The sequence below is a fragment of the Mytilus galloprovincialis genome, chromosome 6 (assembly GCF_965363235.1).
Source record: "Mytilus galloprovincialis chromosome 6, xbMytGall1.hap1.1, whole genome shotgun sequence".
NCBI classification, from domain to species: Eukaryota; Metazoa; Mollusca; class Bivalvia; order Mytilida; family Mytilidae; genus Mytilus; species Mytilus galloprovincialis.
This window is the reverse complement of record NC_134843.1, coordinates 93,508,188-93,535,229: the sequence shown is the minus strand read 5'-3', so window position 1 is coordinate 93,535,229 and position 27,042 is coordinate 93,508,188. Positions and strand designations below refer to the sequence as shown.

The following is a 27,042-nucleotide window of genomic DNA, read 5'->3' as shown; positions in this document are numbered from 1 at the left end:
AGCTCAAACTTTGATGTTTTTTCTTCTTATAATGGGTCAGAACGGGTCAGTAAGGCCTCCAGATACAATGATTAGTTCAAAAACGCTTAAAAAAATATATTTTTTTTTAAAGTTTGTTAACCCTTACCATGCGGTGCCCGTCTTTTGACGGGCGGACCCTAATAACCGTTATTTGGCTCCAATGGCGTTCCATACTTTTAGAAGTCCACTTTATGAGACTTATTTTGAAAGTTATGTGTGTCCCGTCAACCTGAGGCTATCCATATTCACGTTTCTCATGTATAAGTAGCATTTTGAGCACAAATACGGACTTGGAAAATTGAAATTGCCTAAAACTCGGTTTTCTGGAGGGGTAGGCTTCACATCTGTATCTTACACAAGAAGTTCAGAGGCATAAAACTGGCAAAGATAGTGCAAACTCACGGCCATATAACTACTGATCATTATTATTATTGAAATACGCATAGGAAACAACTACTTCCGGTTTTGGGTCCATTCGAAGTCCAAAATCGGTAAAAATCGTGAAATTCGGTATTTTGGGTCCAAATGACCTTCTGTAGACTGATGAATCAAGATCAGATTCACTCCGATCTAACAACTGTTGGGGTCAATTTGTTCACTAGGGTCCACTCTACACGCAGGCTACAGCTGGATACCTTAACCAGCAACCCTGGGTCTTCTGGGTCAAGAGAAGGGGTGAAAAATCGGCAAAATTGACGCTTTTTGCATCTAATGACCCTCTTTGGGGCAAATTCCCGCCAAAAAAATTCCGCCTCCTCACCCCGACCACCCCACCCCGTGATCACCTATATTAGATTTAAAGAATTCAATATGCTACAGCAACAGGGCTAAGCTCATTTGCATATGATTTGCATATTTTTGCAAATAAACGAAAATTAGACATTTTCTAAAAACAATTCCGCATGGTAAGGGTTAAGGACCTTGGAAAAAGAAACCAATTTTTTTCCAGTTTTAGCTCAAACTTTGATGTTTTTTCTTCTTATAATGGGTCAGAACGGGTCAGTAAGGCCTCCAGATACAATGATTAGTTCAAAAACGCTTAAAAAAATATATTTTTTTTTAAAGTTTGTTAACCCTTACCATGCGGTGCCCGTCTTTTGACGGGCGGACCCTAATAACCGTTATTTGGCTCCAATGGCGTTCCATACTTTTAGAAGTCCACTTTATGAGACTTATTTTGAAAGTTATGTGTGTCCCGTCAACCTGAGGCTATCCATATTCACGTTTCTCATGTATAAGTAGCATTTTGAGCACAAATACGGACTTGGAAAATTGAAATTGCCTAAAACTCGGTTTTCTGGAGGGGTAGGCTTCACATCTGTATCTTACACAAGAAGTTCAGAGGCATAAAACTGGCAAAGATAGTGCAAACTCACGGCCATATAACTACTGATCATTATTATTATTGAAATACGCATAGGAAACAACTACTTCCGGTTTTGGGTCCATTCGAAGTCCAAAATCGGTAAAAATCGTGAAATTCGGTATTTTGGGTCCAAATGACCTTCTGTAGACTGATGAATCAAGATCAGATTCACTCCGATCTAACAACTGTTGGGGTCAATTTGTTCACTAGGGTCCACTCTACACGCAGGCTACAGCTGGATACCTTAACCAGCAACCCTGGGTCTTCTGGGTCAAGAGAAGGGGTGAAAAATCGGCAAAATTGACGCTTTTTGCATCTAATGACCCTCTTTGGGGCAAATTCCCGCCAAAAAAATTCCGCCTCCTCACCCCGACCACCCCACCCCGTGATCACCTATATTAGATTTAAAGAATTCAATATGCTACAGCAACAGGGCTAAGCTCATTTGCATATGATTTGCATATTTTTGCAAATAAACGAAAATTAGACATTTTCTAAAAACAATTCCGCATGGTAAGGGTTAAGGACCTTGGAAAAAGAAACCAATTTTTTTCCAGTTTTAGCTCAAACTTTGATGTTTTTTCTTCTTATAATGGGTCAGAACGGGTCAGTAAGGCCTCCAGATACAATGATTAGTTCAAAAACGCTTAAAAAAATATATTTTTTTTTAAAGTTTGTTAACCCTTACCATGCGGTGCCCGTCTTTTGACGGGCGGACCCTAATAACCGTTATTTGGCTCCAATGGCGTTCCATACTTTTAGAAGTCCACTTTATGAGACTTATTTTGAAAGTTATGTGTGTCCCGTCAACCTGAGGCTATCCATATTCACGTTTCTCATGTATAAGTAGCATTTTGAGCACAAATACGGACTTGGAAAATTGAAATTGCCTAAAACTCGGTTTTCTGGAGGGGTAGGCTTCACATCTGTATCTTACACAAGAAGTTCAGAGGCATAAAACTGGCAAAGATAGTGCAAACTCACGGCCATATAACTACTGATCATTATTATTATTGAAATACGCATAGGAAACAACTACTTCCGGTTTTGGGTCCATTCGAAGTCCAAAATCGGTAAAAATCGTGAAATTCGGTATTTTGGGTCCAAATGACCTTCTGTAGACTGATGAATCAAGATCAGATTCACTCCGATCTAACAACTGTTGGGGTCAATTTGTTCACTAGGGTCCACTCTACACGCAGGCTACAGCTGGATACCTTAACCAGCAACCCTGGGTCTTCTGGGTCAAGAGAAGGGGTGAAAAATCGGCAAAATTGACGCTTTTTGCATCTAATGACCCTCTTTGGGGCAAATTCCCGCCAAAAAAATTCCGCCTCCTCACCCCGACCACCCCACCCCGTGATCACCTATATTAGATTTAAAGAATTCAATATGCTACAGCAACAGGGCTAAGCTCATTTGCATATGATTTGCATATTTTTGCAAATAAACGAAAATTAGACATTTTCTAAAAACAATTCCGCATGGTAAGGGTTAAGGACCTTGGAAAAAGAAACCAATTTTTTTCCAGTTTTAGCTCAAACTTTGATGTTTTTTCTTCTTATAATGGGTCAGAACGGGTCAGTAAGGCCTCCAGATACAATGATTAGTTCAAAAACGCTTAAAAAAATATATTTTTTTTTAAAGTTTGTTAACCCTTACCATGCGGTGCCCGTCTTTTGACGGGCGGACCCTAATAACCGTTATTTGGCTCCAATGGCGTTCCATACTTTTAGAAGTCCACTTTATGAGACTTATTTTGAAAGTTATGTGTGTCCCGTCAACCTGAGGCTATCCATATTCACGTTTCTCATGTATAAGTAGCATTTTGAGCACAAATACGGACTTGGAAAATTGAAATTGCCTAAAACTCGGTTTTCTGGAGGGGTAGGCTTCACATCTGTATCTTACACAAGAAGTTCAGAGGCATAAAACTGGCAAAGATAGTGCAAACTCACGGCCATATAACTACTGATCATTATTATTATTGAAATACGCATAGGAAACAACTACTTCCGGTTTTGGGTCCATTCGAAGTCCAAAATCGGTAAAAATCGTGAAATTCGGTATTTTGGGTCCAAATGACCTTCTGTAGACTGATGAATCAAGATCAGATTCACTCCGATCTAACAACTGTTGGGGTCAATTTGTTCACTAGGGTCCACTCTACACGCAGGCTACAGCTGGATACCTTAACCAGCAACCCTGGGTCTTCTGGGTCAAGAGAAGGGGTGAAAAATCGGCAAAATTGACGCTTTTTGCATCTAATGACCCTCTTTGGGGCAAATTCCCGCCAAAAAAATTCCGCCTCCTCACCCCGACCACCCCACCCCGTGATCACCTATATTAGATTTAAAGAATTCAATATGCTACAGCAACAGGGCTAAGCTCATTTGCATATGATTTGCATATTTTTGCAAATAAACGAAAATTAGACATTTTCTAAAAACAATTCCGCATGGTAAGGGTTAAGGACCTTGGAAAAAGAAACCAATTTTTTTCCAGTTTTAGCTCAAACTTTGATGTTTTTTCTTCTTATAATGGGTCAGAACGGGTCAGTAAGGCCTCCAGATACAATGATTAGTTCAAAAACGCTTAAAAAAATATATTTTTTTTTAAAGTTTGTTAACCCTTACCATGCGGTGCCCGTCTTTTGACGGGCGGACCCTAATAACCGTTATTTGGCTCCAATGGCGTTCCATACTTTTAGAAGTCCACTTTATGAGACTTATTTTGAAAGTTATGTGTGTCCCGTCAACCTGAGGCTATCCATATTCACGTTTCTCATGTATAAGTAGCATTTTGAGCACAAATACGGACTTGGAAAATTGAAATTGCCTAAAACTCGGTTTTCTGGAGGGGTAGGCTTCACATCTGTATCTTACACAAGAAGTTCAGAGGCATAAAACTGGCAAAGATAGTGCAAACTCACGGCCATATAACTACTGATCATTATTATTATTGAAATACGCATAGGAAACAACTACTTCCGGTTTTGGGTCCATTCGAAGTCCAAAATCGGTAAAAATCGTGAAATTCGGTATTTTGGGTCCAAATGACCTTCTGTAGACTGATGAATCAAGATCAGATTCACTCCGATCTAACAACTGTTGGGGTCAATTTGTTCACTAGGGTCCACTCTACACGCAGGCTACAGCTGGATACCTTAACCAGCAACCCTGGGTCTTCTGGGTCAAGAGAAGGGGTGAAAAATCGGCAAAATTGACGCTTTTTGCATCTAATGACCCTCTTTGGGGCAAATTCCCGCCAAAAAAATTCCGCCTCCTCACCCCGACCACCCCACCCCGTGATCACCTATATTAGATTTAAAGAATTCAATATGCTACAGCAACAGGGCTAAGCTCATTTGCATATGATTTGCATATTTTTGCAAATAAACGAAAATTAGACATTTTCTAAAAACAATTCCGCATGGTAAGGGTTAAGGAGTAAGAATAGCTTGAATTTTTGAAATTCAAGGTCTATAGTAAGGGGTTCAATATACCACAGGGGGTTCAAAATACCATGGCTAAGTAAAATTTTCAAAATATATTTTCCAGTATATTAAATACATACAAACTACTTATTGGAGTATTATAACTATGTTAAGGAGTTAGAATAGCTTGAATTTTTGAAATTCAAGGTCTATAGTAGGGGGTTCAATATACCGCAGTGGGGTCAAAATACCATGGCTAAGTAAAATTTTCAAAATATCTTTTCCAGTTTATTAAATACATACAAACTACTTATTGGAGTAATACAACTATGTTAAGGATTTAGAATAGCTTGAATTTTTGAAATTCAAGGTCTATAGTAGGGGGTTCAATATACCGTAGGGGGGTCAAAATACCATGGCGAAGCAAAATTTTCAAAATATCTTTTCCAGTATATTAAATACATACAAACTACTTATTGGAGTATTATAACTATGTTATGAAGTTAGAATAGCTTGAGTTTATGAAATTCAAGGTCTATAGTAGGGGGTTCAATATACCGCAGGGGTGTCAAAATACCATGGCTAAGTAAAATTTTCAAAATATCTTTTCCAGTATATCAAATATATAAAAACTACTTATTGGAGTATTATAACTATGTTATGGAGTTAGAATAGCTTGAATTTTTGAAATTCAAGGTCTATAGTAGGGGGTTCAATATACCGCAGGGGTGTCAAAATACCATGGCTAGTAAACTTTTCAAAATATCTTTTTCAGTATATTAAATATATACAAACTACTTACTGGAGTATTGTGACTTTGTTAAGGAGTTAGAATAGCTTGATTTTTTTTAATTCAAGGTCTATACAAGGGGGTTCAATATACCACAGGGGAGTCAAAATACCATGGCTAAGTAAAATTTTCAAAATATCTTTTCCAGTATATTAAATACATACAAACTACTAATTGGAGTATTATAACTATGTTAAGGAGTTAGAATAGCTTGAATGTTTGAAAATCAAGGTCTATAGAAGGGGGTTCAATATACCGCAGGGGGGTCAAAATACCATGGCTAAGTAAAATGTTCAAAATATCTTTTCCAGTATATTAAATATATACAAACTACTTATTGGAGTAATATAACTATGTTAAGGATTTAGAATAGGTTGAATTTTTGAAATTCAAGGTCTATAGTAGGGGGTTCAATATACCGCAGGGGGGTCAAAATACCATGGCTAAGTAAAATTTTCAAAATATCTTTTCCAGTATATTAAATACATACAAACTACTAATTGGAGTATTATAACTATGTTAAGGAGTTAGAATAGCTTGAATGTTTGAAAATCAAGGTCTATAGTAGGGGTTCGATATACCACAGGGGGGTCAAAATACCATGGTTGAGTAAAATTTTCAAAATATCTTTTCCAGTGTATTAAATACATACAAACTACTTATTGGAGTATTACAACTACGATGTTTGTTAAGGAGTTAGAATAGCTTGAATTTTTGAAAATCAAGGTCTATAGAAGGGGGTTCAATATACAGCAGGGGGGTCAAAATACCATGGCTAAGTAAAATTTTCAAAATATCTTTTTCTAGTATATTAAATACATACAAACTACTTAAAATTTCAAAAATTCAAGCTTTTTTAACTCCTTAATATAGTAATAATACTCCAATAAGTAGTTTGTATGTATTGAACATGATGGAAAAGATGTTTTGAACATTTTACTTTGCCATGGTATTTTGACCCCCTCCTACCATAGACCTTAATTTTTTTTAAATTCTACCAATTCTAACTTTTAACATTGTTATAATATCCAATAAGTAGTTTGTATGTATTTAATATACTGGAAAAGATATTTTGAAAATTTTACTTTGCCATTGTATTTTGACCCCCCTGCGGTATATTGAACCCCTTACTCTAGGCCTTTAATTTCAGAAATTCTGGCAATTCTAACTCTTTTATGTAGTAAGATTACATCAATAAGTAGTTTGTATGTATTAAACTTGTTGGAAAAGATATTTTGAAAATTTTACTTTGCCATGGTATTTTGACCACCATGCAGTATATTGTACCCCCTACTCTAGACCTTTAATTTCCAAAAATCAGGCAATTCTTACTCTTTTATGTAGTAAGAATACACCAATAAGTAGTTTGTATGTATTTAACTTGCTGGAAAAGATATTTTGAAAATCTAACTTTGCCATGGTATTTTGACCCCCCCCCCCCTTGTGGTATATTGAACCCCCTACTCTAGACCTATAATTTCCAAAAATCTGGCAATTCTAACTCTTTTATGTAGTTAGATTTCACCAATAAGTAGTTTGTATGTATTTAACTTGCTGGAAAAGATAATTTTAAAATTTTTCTTTGCCATGGTATTTTGACCCCCTGCGATATATTGAACCCCTTACTCTAGACAATTTTAAAAAATTCTGGCAATTTTAACTCTTATATGTAGTTAATATACACCAACAAGTAGTATGTATGTATTAAACTTGATGGAAAATATATTTTGAAAATTTTACTTTGCCATGGTATTTTGACCCCCTGCGGTATATTGAACCCCTTACTCTAGACCTCTAATTAAAAAAATTCTGGCAATTTTAACTCTTATATATAGTTAATATACACCAACAAGTAGTTTGTATGTATTAAACTTGATGGAAAAGATATTTTGAAAATTTTACTTTGCCATGGTATATTGAACCCCTTACTCTAGACCTTTAATTAAAAAAATTCTGGCAATTCTAACTCTTTTATGTAGTTAGAATACACCAATAAGTAGTTTGTATGTATTAAACTTGTTGGAAAAGATATTTTTAAAATTTTACTTTGCCATGGTATTTTGACCACCATGCAGTATATTGTACCCCCTACTCTAGACCTTTAATTTCCAAAAATCTGGCAATTCTTACTCTTTTATGTAGTTAGAATACACCAATAAGTAGTTTGTATGTATTTAACTTGCTGGAAAAGATAATTTTAAAATTTTACTTTGCCATGGTATTTTGACCCCCTGCGATATATTGAACCCCTTACTCTAGACAATTCAAAAAATTCTGGCAATTTTAACTCTTATATGTAGTTAATATACACCAACAAGTAGTATGTATGTATTAAACTTGATGGAAAAGATATTTTGAAAATTTTACTTTGCCATGGTATTTTGACCCCCTGCGGTATATTGAACCCCTTACTCTAGACCTTTAATTAAAAAAGATCTGGCAATTCTAACTTTTTTATATAGTTAGAATACACAAATAAGCAGTTTGTATGTATTAAACTTGCTGGAAAAGTTATCTTGAAAGTTTTACTTTGCCATGGTATTTTGACCCCCCTGCAGTATATTGAACCCCCTACTCTAGGCCTTTAATTTCAGAAATTCTGGCAATTCGAACTCTTTTATGTAGTTAGAATACACAAATAAGTAGTTTGTATGTATTTAACTTGCTGGAAAAGATATTTTGAAAATTTTACTTTGCCATGGTATTTTGACCCCCCTGCGGTATACTGAACCCCCTACTCTAGGCCTTTAATTTCCAAAAATCTGGCAATTCTAACTCTTTTATGTAGTTAGAATTCACCAATCAGTAGTTTGTATGTATTTAACTTGCTGGAAAAGATATTTTTTAAATTTTACTTTGCCATGGTATTTTGACCCCCTCCCCCTTTTTTTACCATGGAAAATCAAAACTACCCTTATATATATATATGTACATATGTTATAATTACAAATAATTAAAGCATTCAAGCTACATATATGGTCTAGTTATAATGTGTCAATAAGTATTTTGAATGACATTTTGTTGGTAAAGACTTCAGAGCACTTATACCAAGCAAAGATATTTCTTTTAATTAAGCATGGAAAATGTACCTCCCCTTCTTGTATGAATGATTTTGTAATCTATGATAAGCTTTAGAATAATGTAAAATGTTTTAATATTCATCTAGGATGGAAAAAAACAGGGGGGTTCAATTTACCATGGGGGTTCAATTTTCCATACAGGGGGGGTTCAATTTACCATAGCGGTATATTGACCCCGGGGTCAATTTACCATGGGGTTCAAAATACCATATGACACCGGACATCGTATAAATTGATCGGTCTATTCACAATTATTTTCTTACATTTCAGCGGTTTGTAGCTCATTGATTTAGTCCAAAACATTAAAATTATAAGAAATTAGTTTATCTACATGATTTGATAAAAAAAAATTTAAAAGGTTTAAATGAAAAATCGTCAGAACTATGTCGAATGAACTAGAACACGTGTGCGCATGTGCAAAGGTGAGAAATTTAATTATGCATCCTTTATTTCTTCAAAATGCTAAAATTATCATTGATACCTGTATCTTAACGTTCATTTCAAGCATTTTGTTGAAGAAATAACGTAGAAAGAGCTTCTTCAATCAGTCATGCTTTGCAAACGTACACGGATTTTTCGTATCCGTTTACGGTCCATGTTTTACCATTGTCAAGTCAACATCCGGTTTTAGAAAAACGTGATTTTCAAAACGAAAATGAAGTTTTTGACATGTCATTTTGCACAAATAAAGAGTCTATGGCAGATATGAGCACGCTGAAGTGCACACTTTGAATGATGCACTTCCAATTTAACAGTTTACATCCAAACATCCAAAACAAAGTAAAGTTTAAAATCGTTTTTTAATCTAATGTCATTATCATTGGAATGGCCATCTGATTACGATAATTGTGACTTAGTCTTAAGGGATTAAAATCGGGATCAGATATGAAATGTCCGGCTGGAAGCCTTGAACTGGAGCATAGATTTCAACAGACTAGAACTGTTTTCAATTTTTTTTATTAGCCAAACATATTGCTTGCTTTCATATTGCACATTACCTGGTCTCAGACCTTGACTATATCTATTAGAGAAGTACCTGCTATTGGCACTATTTTTAGATTTGTCTACAGATGCATATGATTGTTATTTCAGATGTTACATCACCTTAGCCCAGGCCTTGGGTATGTCTATGGGAGGTGCTCCCGCTGGACCTGCTGGTACAGGAAAGACTGAGACTGTTAAAGACATGGGACGTTGTCTAGGAAAATATGTTGTCGTCTTCAACTGTTCAGATCAGATGGACTTCAGAGGATTAGGACGTATTTATAAAGGTAAAATTTATATTGTAAACTGCTTTTCAAAGAAAGGAAGTAACTTTTCTTTAAACTTAATCAGTTCAGAAAGGTCACACCAGAATAATCTGTGTTTCTTTCCAAAGTTTCAAAGATATATGTTGGAAATAATTTTTTTTAATTATTTTTAGGAGATGGGAAGAATATTCTCACTTTGTGTCAGGGTTTCCCCTGGGTCAATTATTTTTTTCGCCACCTCTTTCGCCAAAACAATATTTTTTTTCGCCACTTTATTATTTTTTTCGCCAAGTAACACACATATATTTTTCTTTTAAAATATTCCTTTTTTTCCAGCCCCCCCCCCCCCCCCCCTCAATAAGAAGAGGTTTTTACAACAAAACGAAACATTTTATCACTTGGAATTGATCCCTTGTGTAAGGTGTAGTCATTACATTGAAGGGTTACTCTCATGCAAAACGTTTGAATATATTTCTTTATAACGACAGTTTTCTTTTCTAAACCATCGTAAACAAGTAAAACTCTGCATGAAACATGTGTGTCACTGAAACGACTTTTAAGTACCCACTTGAATCAAATATCGATATCAAAGTTAAATGATACTGTTCAAAATCAGAGACCTTTCTTGCTTTTGAACCTTTTTCGGCATAACAACAGTTTTTTTTCTGGACTATAATTAAAAGAAGGATTGAGAGGAAGCGTCAAAATTTTGCTTCAAACACGTGCGTCGGAAAGTTGTAATAATAAATCCCTTTTGTGACATGTGACGGTCGCCATTTAACCATATCATTTTGTCATATAATACAATTAACACCTTTATTAATTAGTCCTTTGATGTCGATAGCTATAAATGCAATCAGCTGATTATTGATTTTCTGTCAAATCCCTTAACGAGTTCAAGGTGAATTCCGAGTATTGTCTGATCTGGTAAAGTCCGAGAAACACAAAATAAGTAAACAAACAAAATGGTTGAAAATAAATCGTTATATATATTTCTTTCGCCAAATTCTTTCGCCAATGACGAATTTTAATCGCCACAATTATTATTTTTTCGCAAATTGCGAAAATGGCGACCGCCAGCGGAAACCCTGCTTTGTGTTCTTGAGTCTCAAATTAGATGTTTGAAAAAAAACTGTTTTCAGTTATTATTTTTGTTAAAAGTAAACCTTCTTGAACTTTTTACTGGAGTAAAAGAGTTAAAGGATATGCTATAGTTTAATTAATGTTTTATCATAATGTTTTACTGATTTCTATTTGTGTATTTGTCAGGTTTGGCCCAGTCTGGATCCTGGGGTTGTTTTGATGAGTTTAATCGTATTGAACTCCCTGTATTGTCTGTGGCTGCCCAACAGATCGCCATTGTATTGAATTGTAAGAAAGAGAGAAAGAAGCAGTTTATCTTCACTGATGGAGACTTGGTTCTCATGAACCCAGAGTTTGGTATATTCTTAACCATGGTAAGTGTCAAGTTTATCGAGGATTATGGGATTTAAGATTGACTGAATTTTTTTTTTGTTCCAACTTTCCTTATTTTAAAAGAAAGGTTTGTTGTGTTCTATAAAAATTGCAAATTTTCAATCTCATATCGGAGGCCTCAAATACTTTTTACACATAGAAAAGAGATAGGAGTTAAAAGACCTTCATTTAAAAAAAGTGTTCAAAACTTTTCTGACCTAAAGTTTTTTAGTTGTCAACAATCCTAAATTTATAAAGTATATCTGTAGGCAATTGTGTTGAATAAGAACTCTTCTTTTAAATTAAAGGAAATATTTGGTTTACATCACTACTACACATTATTTAAAAGATATCATGTCTTAAAAATAAGGCACATGTCTGTACAATATGTCATAGTCCAAAACACTATAAAAAAGTTAGTTTCTAAGAATGGCATGTTGTATAAGGTTGTTATTTAGTTTTATTTGTCCTATGTAACAAATTATTAACCTTCAATACAATATAAATGCTTATACAAAGTTTTATTTGTTTTCGATAGAACCCTGGTTATGCTGGACGACAGGAATTGCCAGAGAATCTAAAGTTGAATTTCCGTACTGTTGCTATGATGGTGCCAGACAGACAGATTATTATCCGTGTCAAGCTGGCTAGTGTTGGTTTCATTGAAAACATTGTCTTGGCCAGAAAATTTTACACTCTGTATAAACTCTGTGAAGAACAACTGACAAAACAGGTATGTTTACTATTATTGCCTCCCTTCAGGTTTCAACTGCATAAACTTTTTCTACCTGCAAAATTTTCAAATAATATTCAGGTGTTATTAAATGAAGAATATGAAACAATTGAATTGAGAAAACTAACAGCCTTATTTTAACAAAACAAATAAAATATAATAGACATGAACCAATGACAACCACTTAACTACAGGTGCCTGACTTTGTACAGACACATTGAGAATGTGGCAGGGTTACACATGTTTCTGAGTGCATAGATTTACATATTGAAATCTTCAACAAACAATAGATGTATTAATGGGTATTCTATACAGTATTTATGAAGATAATTAGCAATGATTTAAATGTGAGTAGTAATTATTGAGATTTTTGTTCACAAATTTAGAATTTACTTTTCCTTAATATTATTTATAAAATTCTTATGTGTGCATTTCATGCAAATGAACAAAAGATGCTCAAATCATTCTTCTTTTTCACAATGAATGATAAACATATTTTTCAGTGTCTTTTTACAGGTGCATTATGATTTTGGTTTGAGAAACATCTTGTCTGTATTGAGAACTCTTGGTACCGTTAAACGAGCCAACAAAGAAGAAACAGAATCTACCTGTGTAATGAGAGTATTACGTGACATGAACTTATCCAAACTTATCGATCAGGATGAACCTCTCTTTTTGTCTCTGATCAATGATTTATTCCCTGGAATCTCACTAGACAAGGGAGGTTACCCAGAACTAGAAGCTGCCATAAACAAACAGATTGAGGAAGCTAAATTAGTGAACCATCCCTCATGGACTCTCAAATTGATTCAGTTGTTTGAGACCCAGCGTGTAAGACACGGTATGATGGCCCTTGGGCCTAGTGGAGCTGGTAAAACATGCTGTATCCACACTTTAATGAAGGCCATGACTGACTGTGGGGCTCCTCACAGGGAAATGAGAATGAATCCTAAAGCCATCACAGCACCTCAGATGTTTGGACGTCTAGATGTGGCCACTAATGATTGGACTGACGGTATCTTCTCTACATTATGGAGGAGAACTAACAAAGCTAAGAAAGGTTAGTAAACAGATCTAATAAGTCATAGTTTTTATATTTCATTTGCAGTGATATTGAAATTTTAATTTATATAATATTCATAGTAAATAGATACTTTGCATCAAAATCTATGTTTTTCATTAGGATTTAAAGGAATAGTAAACAGAACTTCAAAAACTATGTAAAATTAGTTAAATTCTGCTTTTAATGTCAAGTATTCTACAGGTATCAGTGGAAACAAAATGACTTCAGACTTATATATGTGAAAATGAAAGTTATAGAAAATAATTATGAAATTGTTAAGCATGAAGATTAGGCAATGTGTGTTCGTTTTATACAGTATGATCATGATTCTTTCAGGAGAACATATTTGGCTTGTATTAGACGGTCCCGTTGATGCTATCTGGATTGAGAACTTGAACTCTGTATTGGATGACAACAAGACTCTGACCTTGGCTAATGGTGACAGAATTCCTATGGCCCCTAACTGTAAGATTATCTTTGAGCCTCACAACATAGACAATGCTTCCCCAGCTACTGTGTCCAGGAACGGTATGGTGTACATGAGTAACTCAGGACTGGACTGGAGACCAATCCTTCAGGTATATCACAATCATTAAACTGAAAAGATATTCAAATGAATTGGGAGTTAAAACACCATATCATGGGATGGGAATCAAATATCAGAGCCAAAATGACTGGTTTAGAAAATAATCTTTATGTTTTACCATTCAATCCTTAACAGGTTGCCAGTTTACTTTTTAAAATTTTTGTGATTAGATGATTTCTAAATTGAATATAAACCATGTTTTTTCTCAATAACAAAAAAAAATAAAATTGAAGGCCTTTGAATTATATTGGGATGGATAGAAATGGAAATCCAGGAATTAATTCTGTTTTACTATCCATTTATTTTGATTGTCGTGAACCAATTTATTGTGATATAGAAATGTACCATTTTTTGAAGATTTAATTTTAAAGATATAATGATATGCACCGAATTCTGTCATCTGACCAAATCAAAAATTTGTTTACAGGGATGGTTGAACCTAAGACCAATAAATGAACAAAGCATCATCATGGACCTGTTTGACAGATCATTTAATCATCTGTTGAACTTTGCTACCACAACCTTTATTTTCAAAATGGATGTTTTAGAGGCTTTCATCATCGTACAGGTAGGTGTAGTTAATGTAATATCAAAATGGCAGCAAATAGTTGTCATCTGCTAAAGTTTTCAATGAATGAAATTGAAAAATTTAATCAATTAAGATGTACTATAAGCATGCTATAAACTAAGATTAAGTATAATTGTAGTAAGGTTTTTTAAATGGAAATTCCGCGATTTTTTACTTATCATCTAATTATGTTCATCTTAACATAAAAAACACATTTGCAAAGTTTTAAATTTATATTCCTTCTAATAACGGAGAAAATCAAGTATTTGTAACTTTTTTGGTTGAATTCTCGAGTGGGTCGTGACGTATTAGCCCGATTTATTGAATTCTGGGAAAAAATAAAATCTGTTTAACTCTTATAGCTTATCGACAATATACGTGATTAAAAGCGCACAGCTGACGAATGGTCGAAGTTATTAACCACAATATAAGAATGAACGAAAATGAATATGCATATACCGTTTTGTATTGATTGAATTAAACTCCTATAAAATTATCTCTAGTAAATGTTTTTGAATAAATTTAATTAATTATTGATGAGATTTTTTTCATAAAATATTTATTGAACATTTTTACTGATATTGAACTGAAAATATTTCAGTTCTATTTACCGTTATTGTTTTGATAATCATTTCAATGCAACTAATGTGTGAGCAGAGTGTGTATATTATTTTGTAAAGGTCACTGTATATTTCTCGGCTTGAGGTCAATTCGTTTACCTTGTAGCTATTTAGCCGCAGGTGTGAGTTCAAGCGTACACAGGTATAAATGTTGTTATTTGGAAAGGATAAACAGAAAGGATTTAGAAAGAGTATGCTGTCACGATGTTAATACACTAAGATTTAATACACGATGAGAATAAAGATACAATAATTAAATTGTGTAAATTAATTGAAAATAAAATTCAGATTCGTAATTCCGAAAGTGTATAAAAATAAAAGGAAACAATTTTTGATTACTTTCTTAGCGGCAATTGGCGTTAAGATTCAAATATGAAGCAAAAAATAGTAGTTTTAATCTTTTATAAAAACTAAATGCAATATTACCCAATTTGATATACCATTGTACATCTGTTTGATATCATTGACTTTACCGGAATTTCTTAACTTGTATTCAAATCTGGCTGCATGTGTTTAAATGCTAATAAAACTATTGCAATTTTAAAGTTTTTAATTGACAAAAAAATACAACATACAACATGCATGATTTTTTTTTAGTTTCTTTTTAACATTTTATTCTTACATAATTAAATTCATTTGACAATCATTTACACGAACTTTTTGTGAAAAGAATTATCAATTATCTAAGCTAAGGCATTATTTCTTTTGAGGATTTTTGAGGATTTTTTTAAAAATTCTATGATAATATTTGTGCAATGTTGAACATGATAGCCGTCATTAATCCAAATAAGTAATACAGTAGTTGTAATAAAAGTTATATTTTAGTCATGCATAACTGATATTGACGAATTTATAATAGTTCGTCCATACATCGTTGTTCTTGAAACAATCATTATTAGTATACATGTAAGTTTCCTGACGTATAAGAGCCATTGAGGATGAGCTCCAGAGAAATCAGACTAGTGGCGTTTCGTTCGTTTGTTTGTTGGGAAAGGAGAGGAAATGCAACCGCTTGTACAGATAAAAGACAGAATTACCATACAAGCATTTATAGTCAACACAATCAGAAAGAGTTCCCATCGTTAGACGGGGAATATGAAGGCTTCCAAGAATGAACAAGTGACATGTCTAACTCTGAACAGTTAGAAAACAGACTATCGACATCGACCGCTTGTTCTTAATATTTGAAACTGTATGCATATTTATACGTATACGTTTATGATATATATAGTGATGAGTTCTTGCGTCTGACAAAAACTAAATTCCTTCATGGTTATATCTTGCCATACGTTTATATTGGTTTGTAAGGTGATTACTCACAATCGTTATTTGAAAATCCTGTTTGTGAGATGTAGATTCATTTCAATACAGAAATTTCGTCTATATATTTCACAAGTGTATAACACGGAGAAGCTCTGAAGGTCCATTACTCCCATTTTGTTTGGGTGTGAACCATCGATGTTTACAGCAATATCACAGAATAAGATGATGATGGTAGAAAGAACTATGGGCGTCATATGGCAAATATTACATGCATATCGGACAATGAGTTGTCAATCTGTATGAAAAGATTTCCAATACAACCATATTATTGAGAAGGAATGTTTACATGCTATACTCTCGTATACTAGTATTACAGGGTTCTTGTGGCGTTCACCTTAGACACACATCTTTTTAACGATGTTTAAAAAAAAGACAGAACCAATTTAATGTCATATTTCCCTATTTTTTAAATATAACTAAAAGTCTTTTATCTGACAAGAATACCCCTATTTAGCGAACAAGTAATTTATTCTTTTTTCTGTTATTGAATACCAAGAAAGAAAATGAATCTCGAAATTAATTTGAAACTTTGATACTCAAAAGTTTCCCAGCAAAATATTCACATTCCCTGGGGATAATTAGTGTTCGTCCAGTGGCATATATAACAATTGTGATGACGAATTACTTCCTTTGTTCGAGAACAATCTTATTGAAATATAAATCTGTGATTTTACTAGGTCCACAGCTTCAATGAACCAAAGCAAAAGTTATACATCGACCTGTATTTAAATCAAATTGGTTCTCTTCTTCTTCTGGTATACAATAGTCTATCGACATTTGATGATTACATACTGTTGGCATACATGGACTAGTCTATTTACAACACTTTTACCCCTATTTATTCAAAATATATGTTTTTTTCTTATGTTCAATGTATACATGTATATATTTTAAATTGCGGCAAGTGCGTACATTTTTTTAAATCAATATTTCTGGTCTGTTCCAATCTGTCCTTCACCATTGACAATGACTATATATTACATTTTCCCAAATTCACCCTTGGAAAAAATATTTAAATAGATTTTAATTTCATCAAATCTTATTTTTTGGGTATTATTTATATGTTTATGAATTATATTCTTTACACCAGAAATGTTATTTATAAACAAGCGTATGAGTTTAGTAATGACAAGTAAGACAGAGTTGTATATTATTCATCTGATAGTTCAAAATGGAAAGTTATAAGTTATAAGTTATCAGCCGTGTACACTGATCAATACCTGCAGAAGTGAAACGATGCATGAACTTGCAAGCCCGACAGGAAATCGCTTGAATACCTGGACGTGTCACCTCACACCCCTCACAATACCTTTGGAAGTAATACCTTTAGCCATGCTGGTGATCAGATGAGGGAAGATCAAAATATATTTGTTTATTACTTTAAAAAATTATGAACAAATTAGATTTTCGAAAACAATTTTCACGGAACACTTATTTATGATTTCAACTTTGACTTTTCACCTAATTCCAATATCAACAGTTTAAAAACAACAGACCATGGTAATTTAAAAAAAAGTAAGAATATTTTTCGTATCAAGTTAGTTAGTCGGATAAAACAACCGTACGATTGACAAGATATCGACACGCAATTACGACTACATCGGTTACTGTAGTTTTGTTTCTTTGTGGTTTATAGACATATCGTTTTTATTTATCGGGAAAGAAGACAAAATGGCGGATCGCAGAGAATTGATACTCTAAATTTAAAATCGATGGTGATCGCTTATCTAGCGGAATAAAACTTTAATATCTATGAATTTGAGCATTTTTATACAGAATGAACATAATATCAATTTTTGATTTTTTTGCGAAGTTTCCCTTTAATAATAGACTAATTGTGGTATAAAATATAATTGAGAATAAAAAGGGGTAAAATGTCGAAGAGACAACAATTCAATTTTGGTATAAAATAAAATTGAGAATAATAAGAGGGAATGTGTCTAAGAGACAACCACCCCACCAAAGAGCAGAAAACGGCCAAAGGCCACAAATGGGTCTTGAACACAATGTTCAAGTAGCTTCTTTTGATAAATTTTAATATTTTTTGTGAAACAGTAGGTTCTAGTTCAAGGGCCTCTGCTCTCTTAATGAACATTTTTACTAAGGAGATAAACGAATTACTTCACATTACCTCATCCATCCATTCATATGATTTTAGGCCACAAAGCTGTTACAAGGACTGATTCCAAGTAAAGACGACAGGGATGCAGGAGCATTGAACGCTAAGCATGCCGAGCGTTTGTATGTGTTTACATGTATGTGGTGCATTGGATCCTTCCTTGAATGGGATGACAGAAATAAGATGGAGGAGTTTCTACGTAATCATGACGATTTCACATTAGACTTGCCAGTTATTTCCCCTGATTCTGATGATACCATGTTTGACTTCATGGTAGATAGTGATGGTAGGTGTCAAATGTATTCTGACAAATTCATTTAATTTTTTAACAAATGGTCAAATAGAGCACTTTGTAAATAAAAATTTCAGCTACGTTCTGAAAATTTATGCGTTTGCATCTGCAAATCTTAAATGTGCAGGTTAAAATTGAACTGATTTTACCTTTTGTGAATTTTTACTTGCAGGTACTTGGAGTCACTGGAACAAACATGTTAAGGAGTATATCTACCCCTCAGACTCAACACCAGAATACAGTTCTATTCTGGTTCCCATGGTGGACAATGTCAGAACTGAATACCTTGTTGATCTGATTGCTAAACAAGGAAAGGCTGTGTTACTGATTGGTGAACAGGGAACAGCCAAGACTGTCATGATTAATGGATACATGGCCAAATACAATCCAGAATACCATATGGAGAAAGCTCTTAATTTCTCTTCTGCTACTACCCCATATATGTTCCAGGTGAGTAAAATATTACCAAGAATTCTAATTGGTGAAATCTATAAATTTCTCTTCCGCTACTACCCCATATATGTTTCAGGTGAGTCAAATATTACCCAGAATACCATATGGAGAAAGCTCTCATTTTCTCTTCTGCTACTTCCCCATAAATGTTTCAGGTGAGTCAAATATTATCCAGAATACCATATAGAGAAAGCTCTCAATTTCTCTTTTGCTACTACCCCATATATGTTTCAGGTGAGCCAAATATTAACGAGAATTCTAATTGTCAAAATCTATAAATTTCTCCTCTGCTTCTTTCCCATACATTTCTCTCATAAGTCCAGTGTTATGCTAGATTCTATGCATCATCAGAGAATTATGTTGAAAGAAATCTGTATGTATATAGATGTACAATTTTATAAAATGTTTTAAATATTCTTCTGCAATCCTTTTTAGAGAACCATTGAAAGTTATGTAGAGAAGAGAGTGGGTACAACCTATGGACCTCCAGCTGGTAAGAAGATGACGGTGTTTATTGACGACATTAACATGCCAGTAATCAACGAATGGGGAGATCAAGTTGGTAACGAGGTGGTACGACAGTTGATGGAAATGAATGGTTTCTACAATCTGGACAAACCCGGAGACTTTACAAACATTGCTGATGTACAGGTAGGGGATTTATTATTACCTGTGTCTTGTAAATTAAGGAAATTGAAATTCATAATTTAGTTGCTTGAAAAAATGAGATCGAAAGAAACAAAAAGTTATCATACTTTGAAAAAATCAATGATAAACCAAAATTACTTATTTATTGTGTTAATAAAGGTAAAATGGGTTTTAAAATGGTATTTTATTAAAAAGTGAAAACAAGAATCCTTGTCTTAATTTATTCTTCCAACTTTCCTGAGAAGTGTAAATTTGAATTGCATTACATATTTACAAATTGTTTCAGTTCTTAGCCGCCATGATTCAGCCAGGAGGAGGACGAAATGATATTCCTCAGCGTCTAAAGAGACAATTTGTGATCTTTAATTGTACCCTGCCTTCTAATACCTCCATGGATAAGATCTTCACAGTCATTGGCTGCGGACATTTCTGTCAGGAGAGAGGATTCAAAGAAATAGTCCGTGATTTAGCTGCAAAACTGGTACCTATAACTAGAAGACTTTGGCAGCTCACAAAGGTACTATTTCTTTTTTTAACAATTTTAGTTTCTTCTTGCTAAAGTACATTCTTTCCTATTTTATAACTATAATAGGACAAAAATTTGAAAGTATTGAAAGGATTGATACATTGCTCTGCCTTTTCTCATCAACTTTTAAAGTAAAATTGTTGCCTTGTTTAATTTTAGATCAAGATGTTGCCAACTCCAGCCAAGTTCCATTACATTTTCAACTTACGTGATTTGTCCCGTATTTGGCAAGGAATGATAAACACCACTTCAGATGTTGTGAATGATGAAAAGAATATGATGTGGTTATGGAAACATGAATGCTGTCGTGTAATAGCAGACAGGTAACATACAAAAAAAACTGTGGTCAAAATCACATTAACCGTAACATTATGATGGAAAATATTTTCCTTCTTTTTACAGTTCATAACATTTAGATTTGTGTACTATACATAACTGAATTAAAGGAGATGTAGGGGTATATGTCAACGAGTCAACAAATCTAGTATTTTTTAATTTGTGTATGTTGTGAAAGTGTATGAGTGTCCTCTGAAATTTAAAGAAGGATGGTAAAATCAATCTTCAATACTTATGAATGATAAGAGATCATAACAATTAAGGTTTTGTCCTGGTAGAACTTGTATAAATGATGCAGGTGTTAAAAACATTTAAAAGTTGAAAAAAAGCAAACAGAACAAAATTATTCAAACATGCACATACATACTTGTATACACTGTTTTTACAATAATACAGAACAAGTTTGAAAATTTGAACACCTGTAACAACTAAAAAGGAACAGACAAATATGTCCATGTGTTTATCCTTTCTTAACATGTAAATTTGATTTTTCTGATCCAGTTCAACCCTTTGAAGTCAAACTAGTTGTTTTCCAGAGTATAAGCAAAATCTGGGTTCTTTGGTTTATCTATTTAACATTCTATAAATCTGCTTCTACAATGAATATTAAATCCTGTTTTGTTCACTTATTTGTATCTATACTGTAACATAAACAAAAGTACTGATATATTTTAAAATTACTTCAATAATTTCTTTCCCAAACAACCTGTAGATTATATCAAGCAGATTTATAGAAAAAAAGTAATCTAAAGCTTGTGATTTATCATTTAAGTCCATACCAATATTTTGTTATGGATTTTGTATTGACTTTCATATTGTTAACAGTCTTTAGCCAAGAAACAGTGATCTCATATTTATTGATTTTTTATGTTTGGTGTTAACTATATTAAATATTAATAAAAAAAACATAGAAAAATAACATTTGTACAAGGCTTTACTTATTGTACAAAAAAATCAGATAATATCATAAAGTGTTCTGCATTTATTCCCAAGCTTTAGGTTTATTCAATTACATATATTGACTCAAGGTGATTGGTTGCACAACTGAATTGCATGTTTAACTTAATCAGAATGAACTTCTTGCATGTGGTTTATGGTTAGACTTATATACTCATGTATAATTGGAATTTGATGTATTTTAAAAGATAATGTGATCATTTATAGGAAATAGCTCACGCCTCAGTAGCTAGAATTTCTCAATCTTTTGAGAAATTCTATGTTGGATCTTTCTTCAAATTGTTAACTTTATAATATAAAAATGAAATTAATCAACAATTTCAATTGCCATTTGATTAAAAGTCTATTATTATTTAAACTGGCAGAACACATTTTGTTTAATAAAAACATGGTAAAAAGTTTTATTTTATAAATGATCATGTAATTTGTTGTTTTGTTTCATGCTTTACAAATCTTTTGATTACAACAGTAAAAAGATTTGGAGAAAGCAAGAAACAGCCTAGTTGTTATTTGCTCAATTTATACTAGAAAAAATGATTAAGGACCACTTCATTTTGAATACAGTATCAATTGTCTTCAGTGAAAAATTGATGTTGCGATTCAACTGTATTGTTTTCAGTAACAAACAGTTTTTTTTTTCAAAATCCACCCTTTGATAAATGAATCAATTTTAACCCAGCACATTTTTCTGCAAAGTCTCATTTTAGGGACAAAAATCAAATTTCAGAAATCTGTATTTTTTAGAAAGTTACACCATTTCGAAAATAGACTTTGTAGACTTTTTGACATTCTCAATTTTTTTATCTATTTTAATATTGATACTCCTCAAGACTAATACTTTTTGTTCTGTTGTGATTGGAAATTCTCTTAGTGACACTGTACAAATAATGTATAAAACTTGTCATGTGAATTAATGGTGATATTTGTTTTCAGCTTATGAAAAATATAGACTATAGATTTAGCTTAATATAATCATGCTTTAATAGTTTTTGGCATCTATAATTTCCTCTTGTAATGTTTACCAGACAGTAAAAAGTTAAAATTTTATTGTCGAGCCTGCAACTTTTGTTGCAGAAAGCTCGACATAGGGATAGTGATCCGGCGGCGGCGGCGGCTACGGCGGCGGCGTTAGCTAACTTCTTAAAAGCTTTATATTTTAGAAGATGGAAGACCTGGATGCTTCATACTTTGTATATAGATGCCTCATGTTACGAAGTTTCCGTCAGTCACATGTCCAATGTCCTTGACCTCATTTTCATGGTTCAGTGACCACTTGAAAAAAAAGTTCAAATTTTTTGTAATGTTGAATTCTCTCTTATTATAAGTAATAGGATAACTATATTTGATATGTGCGTACCTTGCAAGGTCCTCATGTCTGTCAGACAGTTTTCACTTGACCTCGACCTCATTTCATGGATCAGTGAACAAGGTTAAGTTTTGGTGGTCAAGTCCATATCTCAGATACTATAAGCAATAGGGCTAGTATATTCGGTGTATGGAAGGACTGTAAGGTGTACATGTCTAACTGGCAGGTGTCATCTGACCTTGACCTCATTTTCATGGTTCAGTGGTTATAGTTCAATTTTTGTGTTTTGGTCTGTTGTTCTCATACTATATGCAATAGGTCTACTATATTTGTTGTATGGAATGATTGTAAGGTGTACATGTCTAGCGGGCAGATGTCATGTGACCTTGACCTCATTTTCATGGTTCAGTGGTCAAAGTTAAGTTTTTGAGTTTTGGTCTTTTTATCTAATACTATATGCCATAGGTCAACTATATTTGGTGTATGGAAATATTTAATGATCTTTATGTCAGTCGCGCAGGTTTTATTTGACCGTGACCTCATTTTCACGGTTCATTGCACAGTGTTAAGTTTTTGTGTTTTGGTCTATTTTTCCAAACTATAAGTAATAGGTCAACTATATATGTTGTATAGAAGCATTGTTAGCTGTACATGTCTGCCTGGCATGGTTCATCTGACCTTGACCTCATTTTCAAGGTTCATTGGTCTTTGTTTAGTTATCTTGGTTAATGTTAAGTTTATGGTACAGTTGTTTTAAAGCTTAGCTTTTTACTTAGGACTATCAACATAATATCAATGATTAGTATAGAAGGCGAGACATTTCAGCGTGTGCACTCTTGTTTTCAAATTTTTGATGATGTTTAATAGTTTCATTGTCAGCTTAGAGTCAAGGCTAATAAAACTTTTGACTGGCATTGTGGATTCACAACTCCTTGAATGATTTTGTTTAAGGATGTCATGACTGCAGGATGGTTAATAAATGACAAAACCACACTTGTGGCTACTCCCAAAACATCAAGATTAAAAAAAGATTTGAATAAATCAACTTTAAACAAGATTGGAAAGCAAAATAAGATTTGAAGATTTTAGTTTGCCAACAAAGTTTTATGAATTGTTCATTACAAGGGGAGATAATTTGCTGTTTGTTTTGTAGTGTCTAGCAATGTGTAATCATATATTTAACCATGCATGTCTTCTGCTAGGTTCACTATTGTGGAGGATTACAACTGGTTTACAAAAACAATATCCCGAGTAATTAACGAGGAATTATCCGAGGAACATGCACACTGGACAGAACCCACTCATTATTATGTTGATTTCCTGAGGTTTGTGAACGTTGCTATAGCAACGACCTTGAATGTACCCTTCCTATTTTTGTTTGCACATCTTATGCTTTTTTTTTGTCCTTTTTAGTCAGGTCTTTGTTACAAAAAAATATTTTCTTATAGTAAGATTTGGTTTCACTTGAAGCATAAATTATGTATAATAGGAGGTAGGTCAGATTCAAAGACCTGGCTAAAATTTATTATGCCTTTTAATATTTCAAGGTTCATAGTCACGAAAAAGGGGAAGACATTTGAAGGTCATAATTTAAAAGATATCAGACAAAATAATTATTTAGATATGATTTGTTAAAAAAAAAAATCTTTTGCAAATAAGTCTTTCTTTAACAAAAAGCTTTTTCACTATGAGCCTTGATCATTTTTAACATTTTTTACTGCATTATCTTTTTTCTTTGATTTATTTGTAAATTGACTTTGAAACGAACAGGTTTACTTCCAAAGATGATATGGTGTGGTTTGAAAAGACCATACTGAGAGTCACCAGTGAAGAATTCGGTGAAGAATCTGACTACTATGAGTATTGTAAACCAACTATGTATTTAGGAGATTTTATGAGGTACAATAAGGATATGTACTATTTTAAAAATTGATAAATAATTCCAAAAATAAATCAATTAGACATGAAAAAATGTCTTATTCCTTACTCAATATTTGACTGATGTTAAAGTATGGCTAACTCAGAACTTCAAGTCTAATTTGTTTGGAGTTCTTGTAGTTCAGGTAATCTTTAAAGGACTAGATGCTTATTTAACAGAGCAATTGAAAAATTGCATTTCTTATGCGTTGGTAGCTTTTAGTAAGAAAACATGCAGTCTGTGCAGTCCTTTTTTATCTTGAAAAAAAAATGAAAATATAAGAGCATAGATTTATAAGTTAAATTATAATTTACCAATTTATTTTTTATTTTGATATCATTTTCTAGATGTGTTTAATTTTAGTTGTAGTAAAAAGCCTACCAAGTGTCAATTTATGCTTATTTTAAAGTATCTTTATGATAGATGTGTGATTTGTATTCATTATTTATAAAATATGATATTATGTATAATTTACAAAATAATTTCACCATTTCTCTGTGTTGTCACACTATTGTAAAACAAAATATCTAGTTTCTTTTAATTCGTTTGATAATCACAATTCCTATGTTGTCTTTTCCCAGTCACAAACTTACATTAACATTTATATTTTATTTGCCATCATTTATTTTTCATTCCCTTCGGTTTGATTCTTGAATATGAATAATTTTTTTTTATTATCTCTATCATACAAACTTCAACAAAATATTTTTTTAAGAAATGGTAATTTTAGATTTTAAAGTCATAGTGATTTTTTTCTTCATAAAAATAATATAATATCATAATTTTTTATTTTTATTAATGATAATATGGTATTCTGTGAAATAATACTTAAAATATTAATTAATTTATATTATCATCAAATGAAAAAAAAATATTTGTTTACATTCAAAAAATAATTTATAAAAAAGAAAAGATCTTTGATGAAATATGTAATTGTATATGTATTAAAACACAGGGACGCACCAGAACCAACAGGTGATGAACCAGATGATTGTGATTTTGAAATGCCAAAGGTCTATGAACCAGTAAGTAGTCAACTGGTTTACAATAAATTAAAAAAACATATTTTAGATTCATTTATTTTTTTTTCGTGGGTCCCAATTTTGTGAAATAAGGAAAATAATATTTACATTGATATTTAAGTTCATGCTTCTGCAGAAGCTAATATAAAACTTGTACATCAATGACGATTTGATTTTAGTGAACCAGGAATTCCATGAAAATGTGCCCATCAAACAAAAAATAATGAATCCACAGTATAAGAAATAACAGAAGAATTTTAGATTTTTTATAAACTACCATTTTGTCAGTAAATTCATGAAAAAAAATTAAAATATTTTAACACCACAACAGTACTAGAGTAACTTTTACAGTCAGGCTATGAATTATCACCTTGCACTGTTAATTGTGTTTTTTGCCATTAGATACTTTTTATTTGTCTTAACTTTTACCGATTGGTAATTAAACTTTCCTAATCTTTTTCTATCTTCAGATTGAGTCCTTTGAAGTTCTAGAAGAGCGGTTACATGGTTTCCTACAGCAGTACAATGAAGGCATCAGAGGATCTGGTATGGACCTTGTCTTCTTTAAGGATGCAATGATACATTTGGTGAAGATTTCTCGTATCATCAGAACACCTCGTGGTAATGCCTTACTGGTCGGTGTAGGTGGATCTGGTAAACAGTCTTTAACACGGTTGGCTTCATTCATCGCAGGTTACAAGACGTTCCAGGTCACACTTTCAAGGTTTGTATAAATAAATATATAGAAAAAAGAAGCATATTATTTCACAGACTTTATATACATAAATGGAAATAAGAAAATGTGGTAAAATTGCCAATGAGACAACTCTCCACCAGATGATAGAGTAGCCAGCACACTATAGTCAAACAATAGAATAATAACCCACTGACTATAAAACAGAGAATTAGTTATAATATTTTAAACATAGATTTGCAAATATATTTGCTTTATTTGCCATAAAATCCACACTTTCTATTAAATGCAATGAAACATTTTACAGTAATGCTTTGACCAACGTTTCCCTTTTATATTTACAAAATGGCACATCACTTTTATTCCGTACTTTCACTGTTTTTGAATTGTATCATTTTGAAAATTTCATGTAGCATTTTGAAAATTTCATAAAAATACATAGGCCTATAGAACGGGTTATAGAACGGGTTATCAACCTTC

General features: G+C 32.8%; 1 protein-coding gene across 9 annotated transcripts in view; it reads left to right on the top strand.

The window, feature by feature from the left end:
* The window catches only part of LOC143080752 (dynein axonemal heavy chain 5-like), a 158,550-nt gene that overhangs the window by 110,302 nt on the left and 21,206 nt on the right, over positions 1–27,042 (top strand). For 8 of the 9 annotated variants that reach the window (XM_076256762.1, XM_076256760.1, XM_076256768.1 and 5 more), the window contains 14 exons: positions 9,786–9,964; positions 11,213–11,400; positions 11,937–12,131; positions 12,648–13,191; positions 13,531–13,772; positions 14,208–14,348; positions 18,450–18,696; positions 18,875–19,152; positions 19,591–19,806; positions 20,090–20,320; positions 20,489–20,652; positions 24,699–24,827; positions 25,802–25,871; positions 26,339–26,592. In XM_076256762.1, coding sequence (XP_076112877.1) covers positions 9,786–9,964; positions 11,213–11,400; positions 11,937–12,131; positions 12,648–13,191; positions 13,531–13,772; positions 14,208–14,348; positions 18,450–18,696; positions 18,875–19,152; positions 19,591–19,806; positions 20,090–20,320; positions 20,489–20,652; positions 24,699–24,827; positions 25,802–25,871; positions 26,339–26,592 — 3,078 coding nt within the window. Of the gene's footprint in view, positions 1–9,785; positions 9,965–11,212; positions 11,401–11,936; positions 12,132–12,647; positions 13,192–13,530; positions 13,773–14,207; positions 14,349–18,449; positions 18,697–18,874; positions 19,153–19,590; positions 19,807–20,089; positions 20,321–20,488; positions 20,653–24,130; positions 24,254–24,698; positions 24,828–25,801; positions 25,872–26,338; positions 26,593–27,042 lie in introns of all 9 variants that reach the window. The other variant, XM_076256761.1, reaches the window with a different exon arrangement.